Source organism: Loxodonta africana, chromosome 14 (assembly GCF_030014295.1).
Source record: "Loxodonta africana isolate mLoxAfr1 chromosome 14, mLoxAfr1.hap2, whole genome shotgun sequence".
NCBI lineage: Eukaryota > Metazoa > Chordata > Mammalia > Proboscidea > Elephantidae > Loxodonta > Loxodonta africana.
This window is the reverse complement of record NC_087355.1, coordinates 63705595-63728603: the sequence shown is the minus strand read 5'-3', so window position 1 is coordinate 63728603 and position 23009 is coordinate 63705595. Positions and strand designations below refer to the sequence as shown.

At 38.3% G+C, this 23009-nt stretch overlaps 1 protein-coding gene across 3 annotated transcripts in view; it reads left to right on the top strand.

Annotated features, from left to right (window-relative positions):
* Nucleotides 1-446: 446 nt before the first annotated feature.
* The window catches only part of CSMD3 (CUB and Sushi multiple domains 3), a 1388861-nt gene continuing 1366298 nt past the window's right edge, over nt 447-23009 (top strand). For all 3 annotated transcript variants that reach the window (XM_064268007.1, XM_003408442.3, XM_003408441.3), the window contains exon 1: nt 447-712. In XM_064268007.1, the coding sequence (XP_064124077.1) occupies nt 535-712 (178 nt within the window). In that variant the 5' untranslated portion in view covers nt 447-534. The remainder of the gene's footprint in view (nt 713-23009) is intronic.

The following is a 23009-nucleotide window of genomic DNA, read 5'->3' as shown; positions in this document are numbered from 1 at the left end:
GTCCCATTATAACGACGTGGGCACTGATAGAGCCCGATTCATTATCACGATTCCCAAAAAAGCAACCCAGATTCTCCGATTAAAATATTCCCTTAACACGTTTCTGTATTTGCAGACTGCAATGGAGAGAGCTCACTAACATAATATTTCTTGAGCTGCTTTTACAGGCAGAATTGATCTATTCGCGGAAAAAAAAAAAAAAAAAAAACAAGCACCCTTAATTTCAAATATTATGGGGAGTTTATTAGAGAGCGGAGCCGAGCTCTAAGAGGCTCACTAGTGGTTTCTGGTGGTTGCTATAACAAGCTAGAATTGGGGTAGATTTTGGTGGAGGGGAAAAAAAACGCACAAGAAAAGACAGAATCCAGAGTAGCGGAGACTTTGTGCCCCCGTTGGAGAGATGGTTGAGTCCTCGTCAAGGTTGCTGTGGTATCCCAGAAACACCATTCACTCCGAGCTGTGACCGCGCACCAACAACAGCAACAACTCTACTGCGCCGGGCTGAGGAGCAGGAACTGGGAGCTCGCGAATAATATGAAAGGGATCCGCAAAGGGGAAAGCCAAGCAAAGGAATCCAAACCCCAGGAGCCTGGCACCAGAAGATGCGCTAAATGTGGCCGCCTGGACTTCATGCCGATGAAGAAAATGGGGTTTAAAAGTGGATTTACGTTTTGGAACCTCGTCTTTTTATTGACGGTGTCATGTGTAAAAGGTAGGTCTGCTTTCGGGGGTCCCCTCTGCTTTAGATGGAGGTGAACTGACTTGTCGCTGGAGAGAGGCTGGCAGCTTACTTTGCAATTTGCACCGATAAAATAATCATGATAATACTGAAGAAGGAATTGATTCACAGCTTTTTTTCCCCCTCTCAGATAGGAAATGCATTTTGCTTGCCAGATTTGGTGTTCAATGCGGTGATTGAGCTTGTGCTCAATAAATATTCTTGCAGTATGCTCAAACGAATACGTGAGTTGATTCGTATACCCTCTAACTAGTGGATATCCAGGCAGAATTCCTCTGCAAGACTTTTTTTGGTGGTTAGTCTATTACCTTGATTTCTAGTCAAACCATCCGGGTTTGATGCTTTGGATGGAATATTTATATTGAAGACACTCCTGTAAATGCTTTTTAACCCTTTCAGGGAGGAAAGTTGCCAAGGTGCTAGCAATGTGCTGATTTACAATGTGTTAGGGCACAGGGGTCTTGCAAACATCCCCACGCCAATATGAGTGTCTGCACGCATACGTGAATTATTTCTACATGGCCTCCTATGCATTAATAAATGTTAGGGGAGCTTCCCTACGTCCTGTGATAGAGGTTTGGCGAAAGCTGAGGCTTTAAAAAGGTCTGAGATGCCACTAAGTGTAAAGATCCACCTTTGGGGATGAATGAAGGTAGGAGGAAAGTCATTAGCTGACGACCAAAAAGAAAATCTCCAGCAAGTCTCAGCGTTCAGACAGGTAGAGTGAGTGTCACATGCACAGACAAGGGGAGGGGGTGGGTGGGATGTGAAATCTCATCCTAAGCAGGGAGGCAAGGGACAGTCAGGATCATTGGAAGGAGACTGATCCTCAGAGAGAAAGGAGACCCACAGCTCTCTTCCACAACTTCTCCTGCACCCTGCTGCCCATTAATTGCTGCAAAGAATACTTAGGAGGTGTTTATGACTTATGCCATCCTTTTTGAACAATCGCCTCCCCATACTCAAGGCAGCTCGAATAGACGCGATGGATGTCGCTTTCAGTGAAGGCAGTTTCGGATACACGGTGTGTGCCTGGAGGGGGGATGTTTTGGCCCAGGCGCGCCAAGGCTGTCAACACAAACTGGACGCTTCTGCCTTTGTAAAGGAGTGCCTCTCTGAACCGCAATCGGGCCGCGTCTCTATGAAACAGTTTATTGTCCAGCTTGCAGCTGGCTGTCCCCCCGCCCCCCGCCAGGCAGTCTATTTGCATTCAGTGGAAATGATAATTCATGTTTCGTGGGGGTGGGGTGGGGTGGAGGAGTTACCTCTCCCTCAACTATGACCAATGATGGGTGGCATGTTTCGAATTTTAATTTACATGCCACGCCAGGAAGTCACTCCTGGTCTCTGTGGCAGCAACTGCCTTAAAATCTCAACCTGCTCCTTAAGGCTTGATTTTTTTTTTTTTTTTTCCTTTTTTTTCGTGAAGCCTCAGCGCAGCTTGAACCAAAACGCTTGCCCTAAACGGCATAACCACACGGTGTAGTGCCCGAAACGCGCCTCGGGCTGCTTACAGGGGTTTTCGTCGCTGGTTCGACATGTGAGGAGCCTCACATTTACGCTTAGTTCGCCTGCTACAGGGAGTCTGTAGTTAATGGATGGCCCAGGGGCTGCCTGGTAGGCGCGGGCTCCGCGGGGGGGAGGCGTGAAGAGCGACCGACAGTCCCTGGCATGAAAACGTTGGGGTGGCTCCTGCAAGGAGATGACCGAGGGTGAAGTGCGAGTTTTCATGTGATACCTGTTGAGCCAAAACACATGGCGGGGGGCAGATGTAGGGGAGCGAGTCTCCAAAGCGGGGCGAGCACGCCAGCCTGACAAACGCAGAGCTGCGCCGCCTGCAATTACAGCCCAGGATGCCCGCACCTACCGTATTTTCTGAACAAGACGCTCCGCTGGAAAAGAAAGGCGCGTTAATTTGCTTTGAATGATACTGGAAACCGGATCCCTCCCCTTTGCCCGCAGTTCCCGGACTTTGGGCTGAGATAATCGGTTTCCACTGAGTATATTCCAGCTTTGGGAACACCGGGAAGAAGGGGTATGTCACATTGTGCTGTGATCCCGTCCAAAATCAATTTTCTATGGACCGTTAAAAATAAATAAAACGGTGATAAGATTCTTTATTGTCACTTATATGCCATTTGGAAGGCTTCTCCTACATTTTACAACTTGGAATACTGTCCCCACATTCTGAGAAACAAACTTGCTTAGGCTGTGTGCGTTAGACCTGTTTGCAGTTGCTGGGTCGTGCCAGCTTTAACAGTTCTGTCTCATTTTATTTTCACCCCAGTCTCAAGGTTTTGCTTAAACTGAGATCCTGCAATGGTTTAGACGTTGCTTCCCCAATGTCTATGCCCGCTTTTGTCTTCCACAGTTTCTTCTGGGCACTCAGGCCCAAGGGAAAGCTCAGCTTGAGGCGTCCTTCTATGGGGTTTTGCACCTAGCTGGAGGGTTCAGGAAATCCAAGGCGCGAGATTTGCCACATGAACAGCTCTCGCCGTGATAATTCTACAATTTGGCCACACTTTTCTTCCTTCCACCATCTCACCTCTGTGTGGCACAGCAATGACAAAGAGGCTTAGTGGGAGGAAACGCCTCAGAGTGCAAGATGAAGTGGTCTTCCAGGACTGAACTTGGGTGGGGCTGAAAAGGGAGCCAACCTTCCCTGGGCATTTTGTCTCTACTGCCAAAATGTGAAATAAAATGTGGTGGAGGGCTCCAAATTGGGAGGTGGGTAAGGGCTGCTTAGACTTGATGAATGCCTATTTCAAGCTGAAACACACACACGCGCGTGCACACACACACACACACACCACTGGAAGGCAGACAGAGGTGTCTGAAATACAGACGCCAACAGCAGTGTCTGTTTAGGTCTCACCCAGATAGAAACTGTGAATCTGCAAGTCGTGCTTAAGCGTCACGCCCACGTAAACAGACGCGCTCGGGGTGATTTCCCACGATCCTTCTTAGGGGATCCCAAGGGAGCAACACACAGTGCTGCGAAGGGACCGAAGATGCGGCAGGTGGGAACCCCGGTGCTGCGTCCCACACCCAGAGCTTGAGCGTGCCTTCGGAGGTTCTCGCCAGATTCCAAGACGCCTGGTCTCTGGCTTTGGGGAGGATTCACGTTTCCGTGTGTTCTGCGGCTCCAAAGAGGTATTAACACCCTCCACAAGAGCTTTCCTGGACGAGTGGGGTGCGAACCCTCTCCCCCAGATAATTCCTACTAAAAAGGGTTCTCGAGTGTCAATGCTTTGAGGAGAGCCGCCGGCTGTGCTTATTAGCACCTTTTTACGCCAAGGTGGTCGCGATCAAAGGTCTCCCTCCGGCGAGAGTCCAACTAGACTGACACCTTCACCCTAGTCCCTCAGGGCAACAGTCTGGCTTCATACAACAGAAAAGGATTATGTCTCATCTTCAGACAGCTTTTCAAAGGAGGGGGATGAGGGAGGCAGTGTATCCTTACCAAACCGCCCTACAGCCATTAAAAATCTTTCCCTGGAGGTTAGCATTAGCAGGACTGGGACACTTGCTGGGAGGTGACCTTTGTTTTGGGGTCGGGTTTCTTGTCAGGCTATAGTTTAGACAGGTGCCCTTCCCATTTATTTCCTCTGGCAATATTTATTTCTCCTGGAAGGCCAAGCTCCTTCGACTTTTCATGCAGTACCCGCGGTTGAAACTGGGGGACTGATTTGGTGCGCGCGCGCGTATTGCTGGGACGAGATGGGGGGTCCTCAGGAACTGACACCGAGAAGACTTTGAGAGGCCTCAGGGATCGCGGTGTGTGCGTCTGAGGCGCAAACGCATGGCGGGTGACAGTACCTTTATATATCCTGAACTCCAGATGGTTTGTGGCTGTATGGCCACTGCTGTCCATGACTCAGTGGAGACACTGAGAAGCTTCCTGCCCTTAAGCTGACAGCAGCACTCCGTCACCCAAACATCTTGTCTCAGAGGCAATCAGGGAGTTAGGAAAGCATCTGAGAAGAAATGTGGATTGCTGCTCCTATGGGATACCCCTCCTCTCCAACACAGTGGGGTCTCTGGGGAAATGTGAAAAGCTGGGGAGCCCCAGGATTCAAACCCTGCAAGGGCTTACTCACGCTCAAAGTGAGAGAGCAGAAGAAATGAAAGAGCACAGGGTCAGGTCAGTGGAGGTCCTCTCCCAAGCCCCGCAGGGGTGGCAGCTGTGGGCGATTTGCTCAGACGGCAGTCCGATTCCTTTCTCTGGGAGCAAGGTGCCTGCAGGAAGGCTGTACACCACAGAGTTGTTAAACCAACCCAATTTACTGCGCTGACAAGGCATGAACAGCTCCCAAAATTCGGAGTTGAACTTCCTCTAGACAGGTACCTTGTTGAAAGCATTCTGAACCGTTCTTTTAGGACGCCATTTTTTCCTGAATCTGCTGGTTGTTCCCGGTCTACCTCAAGGGAGAGTTGGAAAAGTATGTGAGAAGAGACAATTGAGGAGCAGGTTTCAGCACCTTGAAAATCTGATGCCTGCTCCCTTTGAGATCCTTAAGGAGAAAAAGGGTAGAATTACCCAATACATTAAAGAGTGTAGTCTTAGTTGTAGTAGTTGTTATTACGGTGCATGATATTCATTAGCATTTCTATTTGTGGGCTAGCTGAGTAGGATTGGGATATATATGTCTTTTCCTTGAATATAAAATTTGGCATCTACAAAAACAATGAAATAATAAAATGAGTTAGTAGCGAGCAAAACCTAAGCATGGTTCTAAATATAGTAAAACTCTATCATTAAGTGGGGATCTGACTAAATAAGAAATGTATGAAAGGTAGAACAGTTAAATGATGTTGTATTCATGAAGAAACAGACTCTGACGTTAAAACACTTGTCTAAAACCTCAAACACTAAAGAGTGAAAAGCACTAGACTTCATTTCCCCAGACTCCAAACACACTCAGTCTCCTCCATGTGTGCCAAGAGATAGATCACTTTCTTCAGCTGACTCATCAGGGTCTCCAGAAAGGGCTTCAGAAAAATCAAACACCCACGGTATTCTGTGCAGTTTAGAAAATAACTTTAAAGCACCAAGCAATATACCTATAACTATTTGAGAAAATATGTACTTTGGATTCTAATATTTGAAAGATTAGAAGTAAAATAATTGCACATAAAGAGATTAGGAAAAATGTGTGAGATACAAATAAGAATTAAGACAATAATTACAGGGTCACTTAAAAAATCTACCTCCACCACTGCCTATGTATGCATTAAAACATAGCTTTTAGCTATTGCTTTTTCTAGTGTGGAAACCCTGGTACTGTAGTGGTTAAGTGCTACAGCTGTTAACCAAAAAGTTGGGTATTCAAATCCACCAGGTGCTCCTTGGAAACTCTATAGGGCAGCTCTACCCTGACCTATAGGGTTGCTATGAGTCGGATTTCAACCTGACAGCAACAGGTTTGGCTTTTTTTTTTTTTTTTTTCTCCCAGTGTCTTCCATTCCCTTTACTCATAATCCAAAAGTTTAGGATGCAGTGGCAGTTCTGAATTGGATTTTGGGTGAGGTCTAGTAAGGACTGTAGAACCGGAGGTCTGGAAAGTGTTGTTGAAGGTATCAAATCCATCTCTTCAAACTCACAGTGAGCAGATTGATGATTCATATCTCCAGGCCCACAAAATTTTGTCAGAATTAAGTCCCTTGTAAGACCCTCATTTTCATCAGAAATATCCCTCTTATGAATGTGAATGAGAAAAGTAAGTTTTTTGAATGCCTTCTAGTACTCATGGTCTTGATGCTGATGGTCATCTTTCCTCCTCTCAAGGCTCAATTATTCACTCATCAAGTGTACTTCACATCATCAAGCATGTTGCTAAGCTATTTCTTGGTACTAGACGAGGATTCCTAAGTATGGATTTTTTTCTAAACAATGATGGCTTATTGCCCAGATCCCAGTTTGAAATCTTTTCTATAAAGTTGCAAGATTAGCATATGTGTCATATACCTTGTTATTAGATAACAAGAATATTAAAAGTAATCATATAGCATTATGCATTCTGATATTATTCTACTGGCTCTTAAATGCTTGTTTTAACAGCAGTGATTTTCAAAGCACAAGCATCCTCTTGAAACTTCGTAGGAATGCAAAATATCAGGCCCCTATCCCAGGTCTATTGAACTAGAAGCCCTGGGAGTTGGACGCAGACATCTGTGAATTAACAAGTTTTTCAAGTAGTTTCTAAAGTTTGAGAACTACTCTACTACAGTAAGGTGGAAAGAACAAGGACTCTGGAGCCACCAAGACATAAGGTCAAACAAGGCTTTGCCAGTAATTACCTTTAGTCTAGCAACTCAGTTTACCTAAACTTCAGTTTTATTATTTATAAAAGGAGACTAAAATATCATTGTGTTATGAATTGAATAGTATCTCTAAAAAAGATGTACTGAGGTCCTACCCTTGTACCTGTGAATGTGACCTTGTTTGAAAATAGGGTCCTTGAAGATGTTCTCAGATAACATGAGATCACACAGAAATAGGGTGAGCCCTACTCCCATTCCAGTGGTATCTTATAAAATAACAGACAAGGAGAGATAGACAGAAGGAGGATGGCCATGTGGCTGTGGAAGCATGTGCAAGTCAAGGAACACCTAGCATTGCTAGGAGAGAGGCATGAAACAATTTATCTTAAAGCCCTCAGAAAGAATCAACACAGCCAGTATTCTTGATTTGGATTTCTAGCCTCCAGAACTGTAAGAAAATAAATTTATGTTTTTAAAGGCATCTGCTTTGTGGTATTTTGTTATAGAATCCCTAGGAAACTAAGACAGTTGGCCTATAGGGAGATAATGCTTGACACATATTTAGCACAGTGCCTGGCATTGATAGCTATCATCACTATTATTAAAATATACTTTTACTCTCAAAGCCTATGAGCCCCACCTCCACTCTTCATTCCTAACACCACTATCCTAACTTTTCCATAATAGTAAACAAAAAATATAGAGGCTTTTCACTGGCTATTGTTTCACTTTGGCTAAATTCCCAGACTATTATACGTCTGAGAAACACTTTGCAACTTCTGCTTATCACTTTTGCACATTTCCTTTGGGTGCTAGCTAGATGAATCAGGGGCATACCCACAGCTGAAAAATATTTAACCTGCTCCAGGGTTGATTCTTCTATTGGATTCTAATATTTATTTATTTTTATATTGATTTATTAATGTACTACATTTATAAATTCATCTTTTCACAAATAATGGCAATAGCAAAACTAGAAGGAGTTTTAAACATCAGCAAGTTTACGGTCCATATTTTAGACAGTGACCATACATGAATGCTAATAAATCTAAGGAGATGAAATAATCAGAAATTGATTGAAATATATAAAAAATAATAAGTAATTCCACTAAAAGCTGAGTGAGTCTGTAAAGTTCTCTTCTTTGCTGTATGTTAGAAATGTCTAAAGAAATATTTAAGATTACATAGTTTCAAATGATGGTGAGAATTTTTTAAAACTTCAGCATTAAAAAAACGTGGTCAGATATCATTTTGAATGGAAAATTATAAATGGAAATAGATTTCATAGAGTTGAATTTATTAAATCCTAGATGATTTTGTAACGCAAGGACTTCACTAATTTTTTCCATTATGCAAGTCCTTTCTGGTTGACTCCAGAATGCATAGAGGTGCTTGAAATACAGAGAGGATATGAAACACTTAATATGTTTATGGAAGTTGGTTTGGATGGGTTTTTTGTTATACCCTTTTTGTGTGCCAAGGTCTGTGCTAAACCCTATATATGAAGTATCTCATTTACACCTCAAACATTCTTCTCTCCACCATCTTCCTGCTAACAACCTTCTTACGAGGTAGCTATTATTTCCCAGGTACAGATTATTATCTTTGTTTACAGATAATCCATACTTTACTGAGGCCAGAAAAAATGCACTGGCTTGCCAGAATCATATGGTTAGCTAGTGGTTTGATAAAATCTAATCTCCCGCACAGATACAGTAATACATAACATTTTGGTTTTGCAATTTTCAACATGCTTCACTTTACTTGCCTAACTTTCTTCTCTGAATGATTCTTCATGATAGATATGAGAAATATTTTCCATTTCTATAAGCAATAGTAAGCAAAGTAAATAATAATATATAACTTAAATATGTTCACTATAATGAAACTATTTATTTAGTGCATTTAGAGCAAAGAAACAGAATTAAAACTTATAACCCATTACACCTTAACCAGTAAAATTTGCAAAAGCTATAAAGGCATATAATCTTATGGAGTTGACATATAAAAATACATGAAGTGTAAGAAATATTTACCAACTCTAGCATATGGCATTGAATTTTGTGGATCATAACAAATTATGGATAACACTGTGAAGAATGGGAATTCCAGAACACTTAATTGTGCTCATGAGGAACCTGAACATAGACTAAGAGGCAGTCACTCAAATGGAACAAGGGGATAACGCATGGTTTAAAGTCAGGAAAGATATGTGTCAGGGTTGTATACTTTCATCATACTTACTCAATCTGTATGCTGAGCAAACAATCAAAAAGTTGGACTATATGAAGAAGAATACTGCATCAGGATTGGAAGAAGACTCATTAACAACTTGCCATATGCTTGCAATATGCAGATGACATAACCTTGCATGCTAAAAGTGAAGAAGACTTGAAGCGCTTACTGATGAAGGTCAAACACTACAGCCTTCAGTATGGATTACATTTCAACACAAAGAAAACTAAAATCCTCACACATGGACCAATAAGCAACATCATGATAAATGAAGATAATATTGAAGTTGTCAAGGATTCATTTTACTTGGTTCCACAACCAATGCTCATGGAAGCAGCAGTCAAGAAATGAAATGACGTATTGCATTGGGCAAATCTGCTGCAAAAGAACTCTTTAAAATGTTCAAAAGAAAAGATGTCACTTTGAGGACTAAGACATGCCTGACTCAATCCATGGCATTTTGAATTGCCTCATATACATGAGAAATCTGGACGATAAATAATGAAGCCCGAAGAACAACTGTTGACTTTGAATTATGGTGTTGATGAAGAATATTGAACATAATCATAGACTTCCAGAAGAGTGAACAAATCTGTCCTGGAAGAAGTACAGCTAGAATGCTCCTTAGAAGAGAGGACAGCAAGACATTGTTTCAAGTGCTTTGGACAGGTTATCTGGAGGGATCAGACCCTGGAAAAGGACATCATATTTACTATAGTAAAGGGTAAGTGAAAAAGAGGAAAACCCTCTATGAGAAGGATTGACACAATGTCTACAACAATGGGCCCAAACATAGCAATGATTGTGAGGATGAAGCAGAACTGGGTAATGTTTCATTCTGTTGTACACAGGGTTGCTATGAGTCAGAACCAACACAATGGCACCTAATAACAACAGTGATCATATGGCATGATAATTTTATTCCAATTAATACCTTACATTTCCATTTAGTTCTATGCAGTTTTAAGGAAGGGAAAGACCATTAACTCATCTAGTCTAGTATGTGCCAGGCAGGGAATATACATTAAATTTACTTGCAACGGTGGGGGTTGGATATCTTTCTGCAGAATCGACTTCATTTGGTAAGTGAACTCTGGTTAAAACACAAGCGTAGCTGAGAATCTTCGCATAAAATAACCATACAGACCCAGAGAAATGACATGACTTGCCAAGGGAGAGAACGTAAACCTAAATAAATTCCCTGTCCAGTAGCTCTTCTCTTTATGAGACTCTTATTTAGTCCTCAGTAGTGTCTAGAGTCAAGTTTCTTGAGAGAAGTTGCCAGTGTGATTACCACAGCACCAAAATCGTGACGAGGCTCAAAACAGTACTTCCTCAACTAAGTGTGTAAGGAGACAGGGATGCATAAGTGTAATAATATAGATAAACAGAAAACTTAACATGCAATCTAAGGACTAATTCAAAAATTAAATAAGTGCATTAAATATACATCTTCTTCTGCAAAGAAAAAAAAAATACATGCATTAAATTATGCCTAAGTGCTCAAATGGAACCCTGGTGGCACAGCAGTAAAGAGATGGGCTGCTAACCAAAAGGCTGGCAGTCTGAATCCACCAACTGCTACTTGGAAACCCTATGGGCAGTTCTACTCCATCCTGTAGGGTTGCTATGGGTCAGAATTGACTCAATAGCAATGGGTAAGTGCTTAAATATTAGCCTGACATTTTTTTTGAAAAGTGATAAAATGCATTTTCATACATAACTATTTATTATTGCTGTCCTTTCTGAACTTTATACTTATAGACTATTTCAATGGACAAACTAGCCTTTTGCTACTTGAATTAAAAACTTATTTGTTTATGAACATATTTCAGAAAGGTCATTTTAGTCTACCTTTTTAAATTCCAAAGCTATGATACCCTAAAAATGTTGTTTTATGGATTACTCATGGGATATACTTAATACATTTTAACATTTTTAATGAGGTACACATTTTTTAAATGGTTTTATACATATCATCTTAACTGCAACAGATAAATGTAAGTTTCTCCACAGCTGGTAAAAGTCAGGGATAAAGTACACTTACAAACTATCTCTAAGTCTGCTTTCTACAATTATGCATTCCGCAATTTAATTTAATGTTGAGAAATGACTTAATTGTTAACCAAGTTCTCAGTTTTAAAACTGATAGTATGGTTGTAATAATTTGTTTAGTTTATTAAAATTTTAAATCACAAATTGTCTTGACTTTTCATTTTAATAATCTTAGGGAGGGTGAAGAAAAATTAGACGGCTCATCAAAATGCCTTTTCTTGAGCATGGTCACATTCCCATTAGCTATTTTTTTTGTTCCTTTCATAGTTGCTTAATAAAATTATCAGCTGTATTTTATTGCTTAATGTTATTTTAATGTCTCAAATACCTATTTCAGCTTTTCATAGGGACATAACTTCTACTGTTTGTCTGTTTACACTCTGAAGGTTGTCTGAGTTGAAAGAAATCTAAAGAAATAATGTTTTTTAATTTCATTTTCTCTTATAATACCACATAATTCAAAAAATATAACTTTAAGATGTATTTTATTATGAGTATTTTGATACAGAGAAATGACTATAAGTCTACTCTGTTCTTATTTTCTTAAAGCATAATAAAAGCATAATAAGGTACTGTTAAAATACTTTGGGTAATTTGTAATTATTAGAAATAATTCTGTTTTACAGTTTCAAGCCATATTTTCATGGAGATGACTCTTCTTAATCCATTATTGGAAAGTGTGATATAAATCCACCCTCCCCGCCCCATGTTAGTATTGAATTGATGCTGATCTTTCGGAAACCCTGGTGGTGTAGTGGTTAAGACCTACGGCTGTTAACTAAACGGTCTTCAGTTTGAATCCACTGGGCGCTCCTTGGAAACTTTATGGGACAGTTCTACTCTGTCCCATAGGGTCACTATGAGTCGGAATCTACTCGACAGCAACAGATTTGATCTGATATTTTAACACTGAGCTCTGGTTTGCTAAAAGTTGTATTTGCAAGCTAACAGATCCAAGTTAAGAAAATAAATACAACTGGTTCACCTGGAGATGAAATATGATACCTTGGATTTATTGGCTCTGTGCTCTAACTGACTGAGCTACATAGTCTAGACAAAATATTTACCAGTGTTCACATATATGGAGAACCCTTAGTTAAGGTTTTTTGGCTGATGTCTAAATCAAAACAGCTGAACTGATTCAAATGTTTTGTGTAAACAAATTTGCATCCAGGCTGCTAATCTGTGTGCCAAATTCCAGCTTCATAGTTTCTAAGATGATGGAGATGATAAGCTCTTTTAAATGAAGTTTGCAATAGAAATGCTGATGGGTCCATAATTAGTGGTATTGAATTCATATGCAACCTTTTCTTATGGCTTTATTTAACCTTTATCTATAAATTCTACCAGTACTTGAGTGCTCTATTTATCTGCTAAATCTTTTTAAAGGAAGTCAAATAAAAACGCTTAAAATCAATGTTATAGTTAAGTGCTAGAAAATCTTTAATATTTGTGTTAATTTGGCAGTGTTCATTTATTTATTAGTAGATAAAAATCAGAAATGTCATTATGCACTTAATTTTTAAATATTACCAATGTGTAAGATCTGAGAATTTAGCCAATATTCAATAAATTGAAGAAAATTGCTTATTTTTTACTTATATTTGCATAGATTATTAAAAAAATAATTAATTTAGGAAGACCTTACATTCTAAATGTGTACTTCTTTCAAAAGCAAAATTCTCAAAGGTCTCAAAGGAAATTCTATGCTGTTAAAAAGATTAGGTTATATCCAGTGCTATTCTATGTAAATAGTAATTTAATTGTCATATCATTTTGGTTAAAGTTCAATATGTATTATAATTTCTTTTATTAGAATAGAATTATTTGGCATTGTTGTTGTTATTGTTAGGCATCATCTAGTTGTCTTTGACTCATAGTGACTTTATAGATAACAGATGTATGCCCAGTCCTGCACCATCTTCACAATCATTGCTATGTTTGAGTCCATTGTTGCAGCCACAACGTCAGTCCATCACATTGATGGTCTTCCTCTTTTTTGCTGACACCCTACTTTACTCAGCATGATGTGATTCTCCAGGGATTGGTCCCTCCTTAAGGCATGTCCAAAGTAAGTGAGGTTATATCTTGCCAGCCTCTTTTCCAAGGTGCATTCAGGCTGTACATGCTCCAGGACTGATCTGATAGTTCTTCTGGCAGTCCCTGGGATATTCAATATTCTTTGTTCATACCACAATTCAAATGCATCAGTTGTTTCTTTGGTCTTTCATTGTCCAGCTTTCACATGCATATGAGGCAACTGAATACACCGTATGGCTTGGGTCTGGGAAACTTTAGTCATCAGAGACAACGTGGCTTTTTAACACTTTAAAGGTCTTTTGCAGTAGATATGCCCATTGCAATGAATTATTTTATTTCTTGACTGCTGCTTCCATGGGCATTGATTGTTGATCCAAGTGGAATGCTATTCTTGACACTTCAATTTCTTCACAATTTATCATGATGCTGTTTATTGGCCTAGTTGTAAGAATTTTCATTTTCTTCATGTTCAGGTGTAAACCATTCTGAAGCATGTAGTCTTTTACTTTCATCAGTAAGCGCTTCAAGTTGTCTTCATTTTCAGCAAGAAAGTTATTTCATCTGCATATTGCAGGTTATTAATGAATCTTCCTCCAGTCTTGATGCCACTTTCTTCTTCATATAATCCAGCTTCTTGGATTATTTGCTCAGCATCCAGATTGAATAAATAAGATGAACAAATATAACCCTACTGCACATGTTTTCCAATTTTAAAATGCTCAGAATCTCCTTGTTGTCATATTTTAAATTAGTTTTGAATACAGTGGTTAAAAAACAAAAAACAGTTGATTCTGACTCATAGTGGCCCTATAGGACAGAGCAAAACTGCCTCATGGAGATTCCAAGGCTGTATTCTTTTATGGAAGCAGATTGCCACATCTTTTCCTTCCGAGTGGCTGGTGGCCCTTGCAGTTAGCGGCTGAACCCTAACCACTGCACCATCAAGGCTCCTTAAATACAGTAGTAGGTGGACTTCATTTATGCAAAAACAGCCAGTGGCTAAATTATCAGTTCTGGTCCACACATTCATTCAGCCATCAATCATTTATTGAGTGCCAGGCCCTTGGATATGCTTTGAAAATACAGAATTGAAAACTTAGTCTCTACCAACTAGGAGAACATAGTGTTTCATTTGAAGTAGGCTTTCGGTAAACAATACTAAAGCTGTCTGGTTATTTTGAAATAGTTTTGCCCATCACTGAACATGTAAATACACCCATTGCTGTCAAGTTGATTCCAACTTATAGTGACTTTATTGGATAGAGTAGAACTGCCCCATAAAGTTTTCAAGGAGCAGCTGGTGGATTTGAACTGCCAACCTTTTGATTAGCAGCTGCAATTCTTAACCATTGCGCCACCAGGCCTCCATGTAAATATAAGTGTAGTCTATACTACCTACATGTACCACCTATAAAGTCTAGGCCATCACAGGTAAATAACAACATCCTACAGACACTGTCTGAAACTTTCCAATGAAAACCATTATTCTTTTATCTAATCCAATGTAATTTTCCCCTGTAATTTTTAATTAAAATGTTTATTGACTCCCATCTGTTCAGCCAACTGATATTAACTAGTTTATCGAGTATTAAAGAAGATCCCACATGTATTTCTATAACAGGGCATGTACAGTTATATAATTGTTTGTGATCAGCAAATTGTGCCTCTTACCTATTCTTTTTTCATATTAATTCCTGCCTCAGAACTCTTCACTGGCTTCTTAATACTTTCAAATTTAAATTTAAGTCTCTGCTCTTTAATGTCATGATTACTATGAAATAAGCGCCACACTATCAAAATCAACATGTGCAAGAGGCTAGAAAAATGACTACATGTAAGTATAACAGATATTGTCATACTTTTCTATTTCTTACTTGTTTGGCATTGTTGGAAACTTATATGTGTTGGTGAAACGCAGCTTTTTAATAAGTTCTTTTAAAAATGTGAGGTAAAGAGCAATATACCTGCCTGTGAATGGCTATGAAGAAAATACTGACATGGGTTTGATGCCAATTTTGCTGCATAAAAATGTATTGGGATGACCTATCTTTACATGGTTAGAAAATTCAATAATTATCTTGTATTTTCCATTTTGCTTATTTTTAAACCTTGATTCATGCTATTATAATGTTTACACCAACATCCTACCTCGTAACTGCCAAACCATCTTCCTTCTCACATTTCACCATGAAGGTCACTTCTTGGTGATTTAATGCTGGTTTAATATGTTAAAAAAAAAAAAAGCTGATTTAGTAAGTTCTTAATATAAAATATTAAGGAGAGGTTCCAATTCTAAACCTCAAAATCTTGACTATTAATGTAAAATCAAAACCACACATTTTCATTATCTTTATAAATAGCTGCCTTCCTTATTGATTGTTTCAGTGAATAAAGTAAAGGTAGAAGCTTGAGATAAAATAGCTTTGGGTAACACACATTCTTTTACTCAACTTCATACAGATAAAAAAAGAAATTTCCACGTACAAAAAAAAAAAAAATTTTTTTTTTTTCAGGCTGATTTCCAACTCACTTCACAATCCATAGCATTGGTTCCAGTTATATATTAAACACTATACTAGCGCATGTGAGGTTATTTGCAGGACATGCTGACTTGGTTCCATCAACATCCCAAAACTCATGTATAAGATCCTTCTTTTCCTTAACATAACAAAGAAGAAAGTGTTCCTTTGTTTCTGAGGCCATATTACAAGAACAGACAACCACAACCAACATATCCCTCCTCTGCCCTTTACTCACTTTGTCTTTTCTTCTTGATTCTCTTTTTATTTCCCACACTGATCATTTACATATAAGAACAGTGTTATAATATGAACTGCTTGCTTAAAATGCCAGGGAGAGACTCTCATGCTAGCTTGTTTATTTTCAGTGCATAAGAGAATCTCAGAGAAACCACCTTTAATATATATGGCCAGCCTTCATGGACGCTGGAAAGTCATTAAGCAACAATCTCCCTCTTACACTCCCTGGGGCCACTGTGTTACTTGCTTAGTTTCTCTGCCTGGCTGCTTTTTTCTTGTTTTGAGGCCTGTGTTGGAAGACAGGCTCTAGTTTCTGCTACTTCACAACTTCAGCTTGAGGATAGTACCATGCTGCCCCAAAGGTACCACCTTTGTATCCAATGCTACATGACCTAAAAGGTTCATTTCAGCACACAGTCTCTGCTTATCTTAATTCAAACTTATTAAAACAAAACAAAACAAAACATTGCTTGGCTTTGACTTCAATACTTGGTATTCTGAGATGGGGTGAGGTTTGGATCAAGTTGTCTTTGCCTACTCAGCAAGCTCTTTGAGATGAGGGTTTGCATAAAAGAAGTAAATCTGTTACACACACTATAGTGCTTTTTAAACCCCAGATTTAATGCGTATTCACTGTATATTTAAGCACAAATAACCATAATTTATGAGCTCTATTTCCTCTATTCCTCATGGGCACAATTATGTGTTCCGGAATTCCCTTTCTTCACAATGTTATCCATAATTTGTTATGATCCACACAGTCGAATGTCTTTGCATAGTCAATATAACACAGGTAAACATCCTCCTGGTATTCTCTACTTTCAGCCAGGATCCATCTGACATCAGCAATGATATCCCTGGTTCCACGTCCTCTTCTGAAACTGGCCTGAATTTCTGGCAGTTCCCTGTCAATATACTGCTGCAGCCGTTTTTGAATGATCTTCAGCAAAATTTTGCTTGTGTGTGATATTAATGATATTGTTCTATAATTTCCACCTTTGGTTGGATCACCTTTCTTGGGAATAGGCATAAATATGGATCTCTTCCAGTCAGTTGTCCAGGAAGCTGTCTTCCGTATTTCTTGGCATAGATGAGTGAGCATCTCCAGCGCTGCATCTGTTTGTTGAAATATCTCAATTGACATTCTGTCAATTTCTGGAGCCTTGTTTTGTAACAATGCCCTCAGAGCAGCTTGGACTTCTTCCTTCAGTACCATTGGTTCCTAATCATATGCTACTTCTTGAAATGGCTGAACATTGACTAATTCTTTTTGGTATAATGACTCTGTGTATTCCTTCCATCTTCTTTTGATGCTTCCTGTGTCATTTAATACATTCCCCATTGATTCCTTCACTATTGCAACTTGAAGCTTGAATTTTTTCCTCAGTTCTTTCAGCTTGAGAAACGCCGAGCGTGTTCTTCCCTTTTAGTTTTCTATCTCCAGCTCTTTGCCATGCCATTATAATACTTTACTTTGTCTTCTCAAGCTTCCCTTTGAAATCTTCTGTTCAATTCTTTAACTTCATCACTTCTTCCTTTTGCTTTAGCTGCTTGACATTCGCGAACAAGTTTCAGAGTCTCCTCTGACATCCATCTTGGTCTTTTCTTTCTTTCCTGTCTTTTCAATGACCTCTTGCTTTCTTCATGTATAATGTCCTTGATGTCATTCCACAACTCGCCTGTTCTTCAGTCACTTTTGCTCAATGTGTCAAATCTATTCTTGAAATGGTCTCTAAATTCAGGTGGAATATACTCAAGGTCATATTTTGGGTCTTGTGGACTTGCTCGGATGCATCAGGGCTGTATCCTTTCACCATACCTATTCAATCTGTATGCTGGGCAAATAATCGGAGAAGCTGGACTATATGAAGAAGAATGAAGCATAAGTATTGGAGGAAGACTCATTAACAATCTGCTTTATGCAGATTACACAACCTTGCTTGCTGAAAGTGAAGAGGACTTGAAGCACTTACTAATGAAGATCAAAGACCACAGCCTTCAGTATGGATTGCACCTCAACATAAAGAAAACAAAATTCCTCAAAACTGGACCAATAAGCAACATCGTGATAAATGGAGAAAAGATTGAAGTTGTCAAGGATTTTATTTCACTTGGATCCACAATCAACAGCCATGGAAGCAGCAGTCCAGAATTCAAAAGACGCATTACATTGGGCAAATCTGCTGCAAAAGACCTCCTTAAAGTGTTGAAAAGCAAAGATGTCACCTTGAGGACTAAGGTCTGCCTGACCCAAGCCATGGTATTTTCAATCACGTCATATGCATATGAAAGCTGAACAATGAATAGGACAACCAAAGAGGAACTGATGCCTTTGACTTGTGGTGTTGGCGGAGAATATTGGGTATACATACCATGGACTGCCAGAGAATGAACAAATCTGTCTTGGAAGAAGTACAACCAGAATGCTCCTTAGAAGCAAGAATGGTGAGACTGCGTTTTACATACTTTTGACATGTTGTCAGGAGGTGCCAGTCCCTGGAGAAGGACATCATGCTTGGCAAAGTACAGAGTCAGTGGAAAAGAGGAAGACCCTCAATGAGGTGGATTGACACAGTGGCTGCAACAATGAGCTCAAGCATAACAAAGATTGTAAGGATGACGCAGGACCTGGCAGTGTTTTGTTCTGTTGTACATCAGGTCACTATGAGCCAGAAGACTCGATGACACCTAACAACAACAACAACATTTCCTCTGTTATCATTTCAATTTTTACAATAGTACGTTTTTTCTATAAAGAATTTGTGAAAACACTCCTTCAGTTCGGTAAGTCATTAAGCATTTCTACTTTTGATTTTTCATTTCTTTTCTCATCTTTCTGGCAGGAAAGAAACTGATGCTAGTTACATTCTGCCTCATGCCAATCACAGTGTGCATCTTATTTAAGCATCAAAGACTGGAGTTATTGGTATATTTAGCCCCCTTTTAAATTTGAGAATACAGCTTAGAAAAAAAACAAAATTAGCTAGGATGTGGAGAAAACAGGCTTTAAACCAGGCCTGCCTACCTCAAAACACTTGCTCATTACATCACAGCAAACAGGACTTCAGGGACTTTTGGGGGGGGGGGGATAGCTTTATATGGATTGAGACACATTTTGAATTCTTTCACACATATGAGGTTATTTTTATTTCTGGATTGAGTATTTCTGAACACAGAACAATTTATTTCACATGCTGCAAGATGAAGGGAATGCAACAGAAACAGAAGTTAGGGGTTACAGTGCAGAAAGGTCACCCTCGTTACGTTGCCTGAAGGATGAGCCTCGCGTTCATGTTTGGACGTGCTTTGCTGAATTCTTCCTGAAGTTATATTTTGCTCTTAAAATGAAAAATATGTGTTTACATATTTTTAGGCTTTGTGCTTAATGTTGCCTGATACTCTATTTTTTAAACAAATTAAAATAGAAAGTGAGCCATAACTGTACTTATGTGTACAAGGTCTCATTTCATATCTACTTATATTATTTTTTATTTTCAATAGTCTAGATTTCATGGAAAACTTCTATGGATTTATTTCTTAGAAATGTGGAAAAAAAGAAACATGTTTCCTCAATGTTTGGCTCTTATTGAGTAAAAAGGAATAATATCAGAAACCTTAAAATCACCTGGCATGGGGCCCCTACTCCTAGTTCAGTGCCGTATAAGCTGAGTAGATACTCAATAAATATTTGGAGACTTAAATAGGATTGTAATTAATTCAAGCCACTAATTTGGAGACTTATATAGGATTGTAATTAATTCAAGCCACTAATTCACTTTAGGTCAAAACTGTACCCGTAGAAAATCAATCTATATTGCCTGAATCTTTTAGTTGTTATGTTGTTAGCTGCTCTCAACTTGATTCCAACTCATGGCAACCCTACGTGCAAAGAATAGAACTGCTCCATAGGGTTTTGAAGGCTGTGATCTTTCAGAAGCAGATCACTAGGACCATCTTCTGAGGTACCTCTGGGTGGGTTCAAACTGCCAGCCTTTCAGCTAGTAGCTGAGCACTTAACCATGTACACCACCCAGGGACTCCTTAGTTGTTATACATATCGATTATTTCTAACTCCAGCAAGAGTACCTACTGATACATATTTGGATATCTAATATATTCTAGGAAGTAAGGGAATTTATAAAAATGTTATATAAATTACTATTTATTCAGTATATTAAAATATGCATCATTGCTACTTTCAGTTTTCAAAATATAATCCAGTTGCTTTTAATCAACCATCTATATTAAAATCTCTTGATTCAAAAATCTTTACCTCACTTATTGTCACAGCGCAGACCCAAAGACCTGTTGAACATTGATAAATAACCTTTTGTTATCAGAAATAACTGATCAACGTGAGGCTCCTTCAGCACATATTTTCAAATTACAGTGAATATACCAGCTAGCAAACTAACTTGGAACCATTTATTATGATTACTTTGAATCTCTAATCTGGTAGAAAAGGTCTGGGGTTCTAATATTAGCTATATTCTTACTGGCCATGTGGCCTTAACTGCAGTGTTTAAGTTCAATTTCCTCATTTCTTACATTCTCTGTTTACTTCATAGAACTGTGATATCAAATGGGATAGGGTATGAGAAACTATTTTATGAACTATCCACTGTCATTAATAATGATTGTTAAAACAATAAAAACAACTCTATTATTTATATAAAAATAGCTAAGCAAACTTACGTCATTTTACTCAATAAAGTATTGAATAATGAACAAAATGAAATGATTTCTCAAATATAGTGATATAATTCATGTTTTAAATCATTTTTTATATGCATTAGGATAAAGTAGTATTTATATAGGCTGTGAGGTAGATATTCTTTTCTGTAAATCAGCAGATCCCTCCATAATCACACCCTACACCTAAATAACAGGTTTTGTAAATCAACAGTAGCTATCTACTGGGTTTGCTAAAATATATGCTCTTTACAATGAAAAAGTGAGAAGACTGTCTCCACACATTTTTAGAGTTTTAATTAAAGAATAAATATTAAACCTTATTGAATATTTTCTTGGATTTATGTGCCTAATTATATATGTTTTACTATTTTCTCTGTTAAAATGATGAAGTGTATTAATCGTTTTCCCTGGGTAGTGCTAGCCTTGCAATCTTGGGATAAACCCTGCTTAATCCTACCTGAGGATTCCCGGTGGTGCAGTGGGTATGAGCTATGGCCGCTAACCAAAGGTTTGGCAGTTCAAAGTCACCAGCCACTCCTTGGAAGCCCCATGGCGGGCGGGTTATACATTGTCCTATTTAAAAAAACAAAACAACAACAACAAAAAAAAACCCACTGCAGTCCGGTCGGAATTGACTTTACTGCAACAGGTTTGGTTTTGGTTTTAATCCTACTCCATATTCCATTCACGTGTGATTGCATTCTATTTGCTAAAATTTGATCCAGAATTTTAACTCTGGATTCATAAATCAACAATTTTGGTTTTTGTCTTTAGAAATTCTGGGTATGAAAGGCATATTTGTTTAGCTTATTTCTTTATACAGACTCTGTTTTTTAGTTTAATCATATTTTACACCAGTTTTGGCATTTATAATGTTGTCTGCATTTATTTCTGTAAATAATACTCTCCAGATGATTTCATAATGCTCGCACAAGTCATCATCATATTATTACTTTTGTTCCTGATTTTCATTTCTTTGCCATTTTCTTTTAGGTTGAACCTACAGTTTAAGGATTTTGTTAATGTTTTTCTAGAAAAAAATCTTAAATATCAAAACTATTTTCCCTTCTTTATTTTTATTATTTTCATTTTATTTGCTTCTCCACCTTCTAAATTTTTAGGAAGAAACATTTAATTTTGTATTTCTATTTTTCTTTCTGTCTTACTATGGTTCATAAAGCATTTTTTCTAAGTAGTCCTTGGACAAAATCTTGTTAATTTTTTTTCTTTTTTTGATCATTTTAGTTTTGGTTCCCAATTTCTTCTCTTACTTAGTCACTACATATCAGGGATTCTAAATGAATAGAATTGAGTCAATTTCCACTTAATAGTATAACTGATAGAATTTCTCTCTTCACCAACCATAAATTTATAATTTTTTCTTTTTTTTTAATATATGTATATGTTCGTTTTGCTTTCTCTTTATGTTTTTCTGGAGGGAAGTTTCAATTCTTTGGTTTTAAACACCTCTGTCTGGTAATAAATACACTTTACAATTGGGCTCTTATCAACCCCTCCAACCATAAAAAAAAAAACCCATATGTATCACTATAATCTTGCTCAAGCCCCATGGTAGCCACAGTGGTGGACTTTATGTATTCTTAAACACAGCAGTATTTTCATTAACCTGTTCCTTAGCTTAAAGTATACCACCTTCACCTTCACTTTGGTGTAACACTGTCTCTCCTCCTCAGATACATTTCCCTATGTGCTCTCCAGTTCCAGTTAAACACTCTCTTCTTCACATCAGCCTTAAACGTTTTTTGCATGTGAGTTATAGTTCTTACCACAAACTGCCTCATATTCAAGTAATTTATGCATATATTATGCACAATTTATGCATATATATCCTTACGTAACGAAGAAATACTGAAGGCCAATGTCTGTGTTCTTAACAATCTTATATCTCTGGGTTTTCTTGCATGGTGCTTTCCAAAGGTAGTAACTTAATAAATGTTGGTTGCTTAAAATTAGACTGAATTAGAAAAGAATATTAATTACCTACCATTTTCTGACATTTTAAATATTATTATTTTATTTTATTAAATCATTAATGCATTAATGTTTGTATTTTCCTCTCTCTAATTTTTTGTTATATTGGGTTTTAATTCTTCCATTATGCTGTCTAATTTACCATTTGATTTAATTTATCCTGTCCTTTGTTAAAGGAGCCCTGGTGGTGCAATGATTAAGCACTCAACAGCCAACAGAGAGTTGGGCAG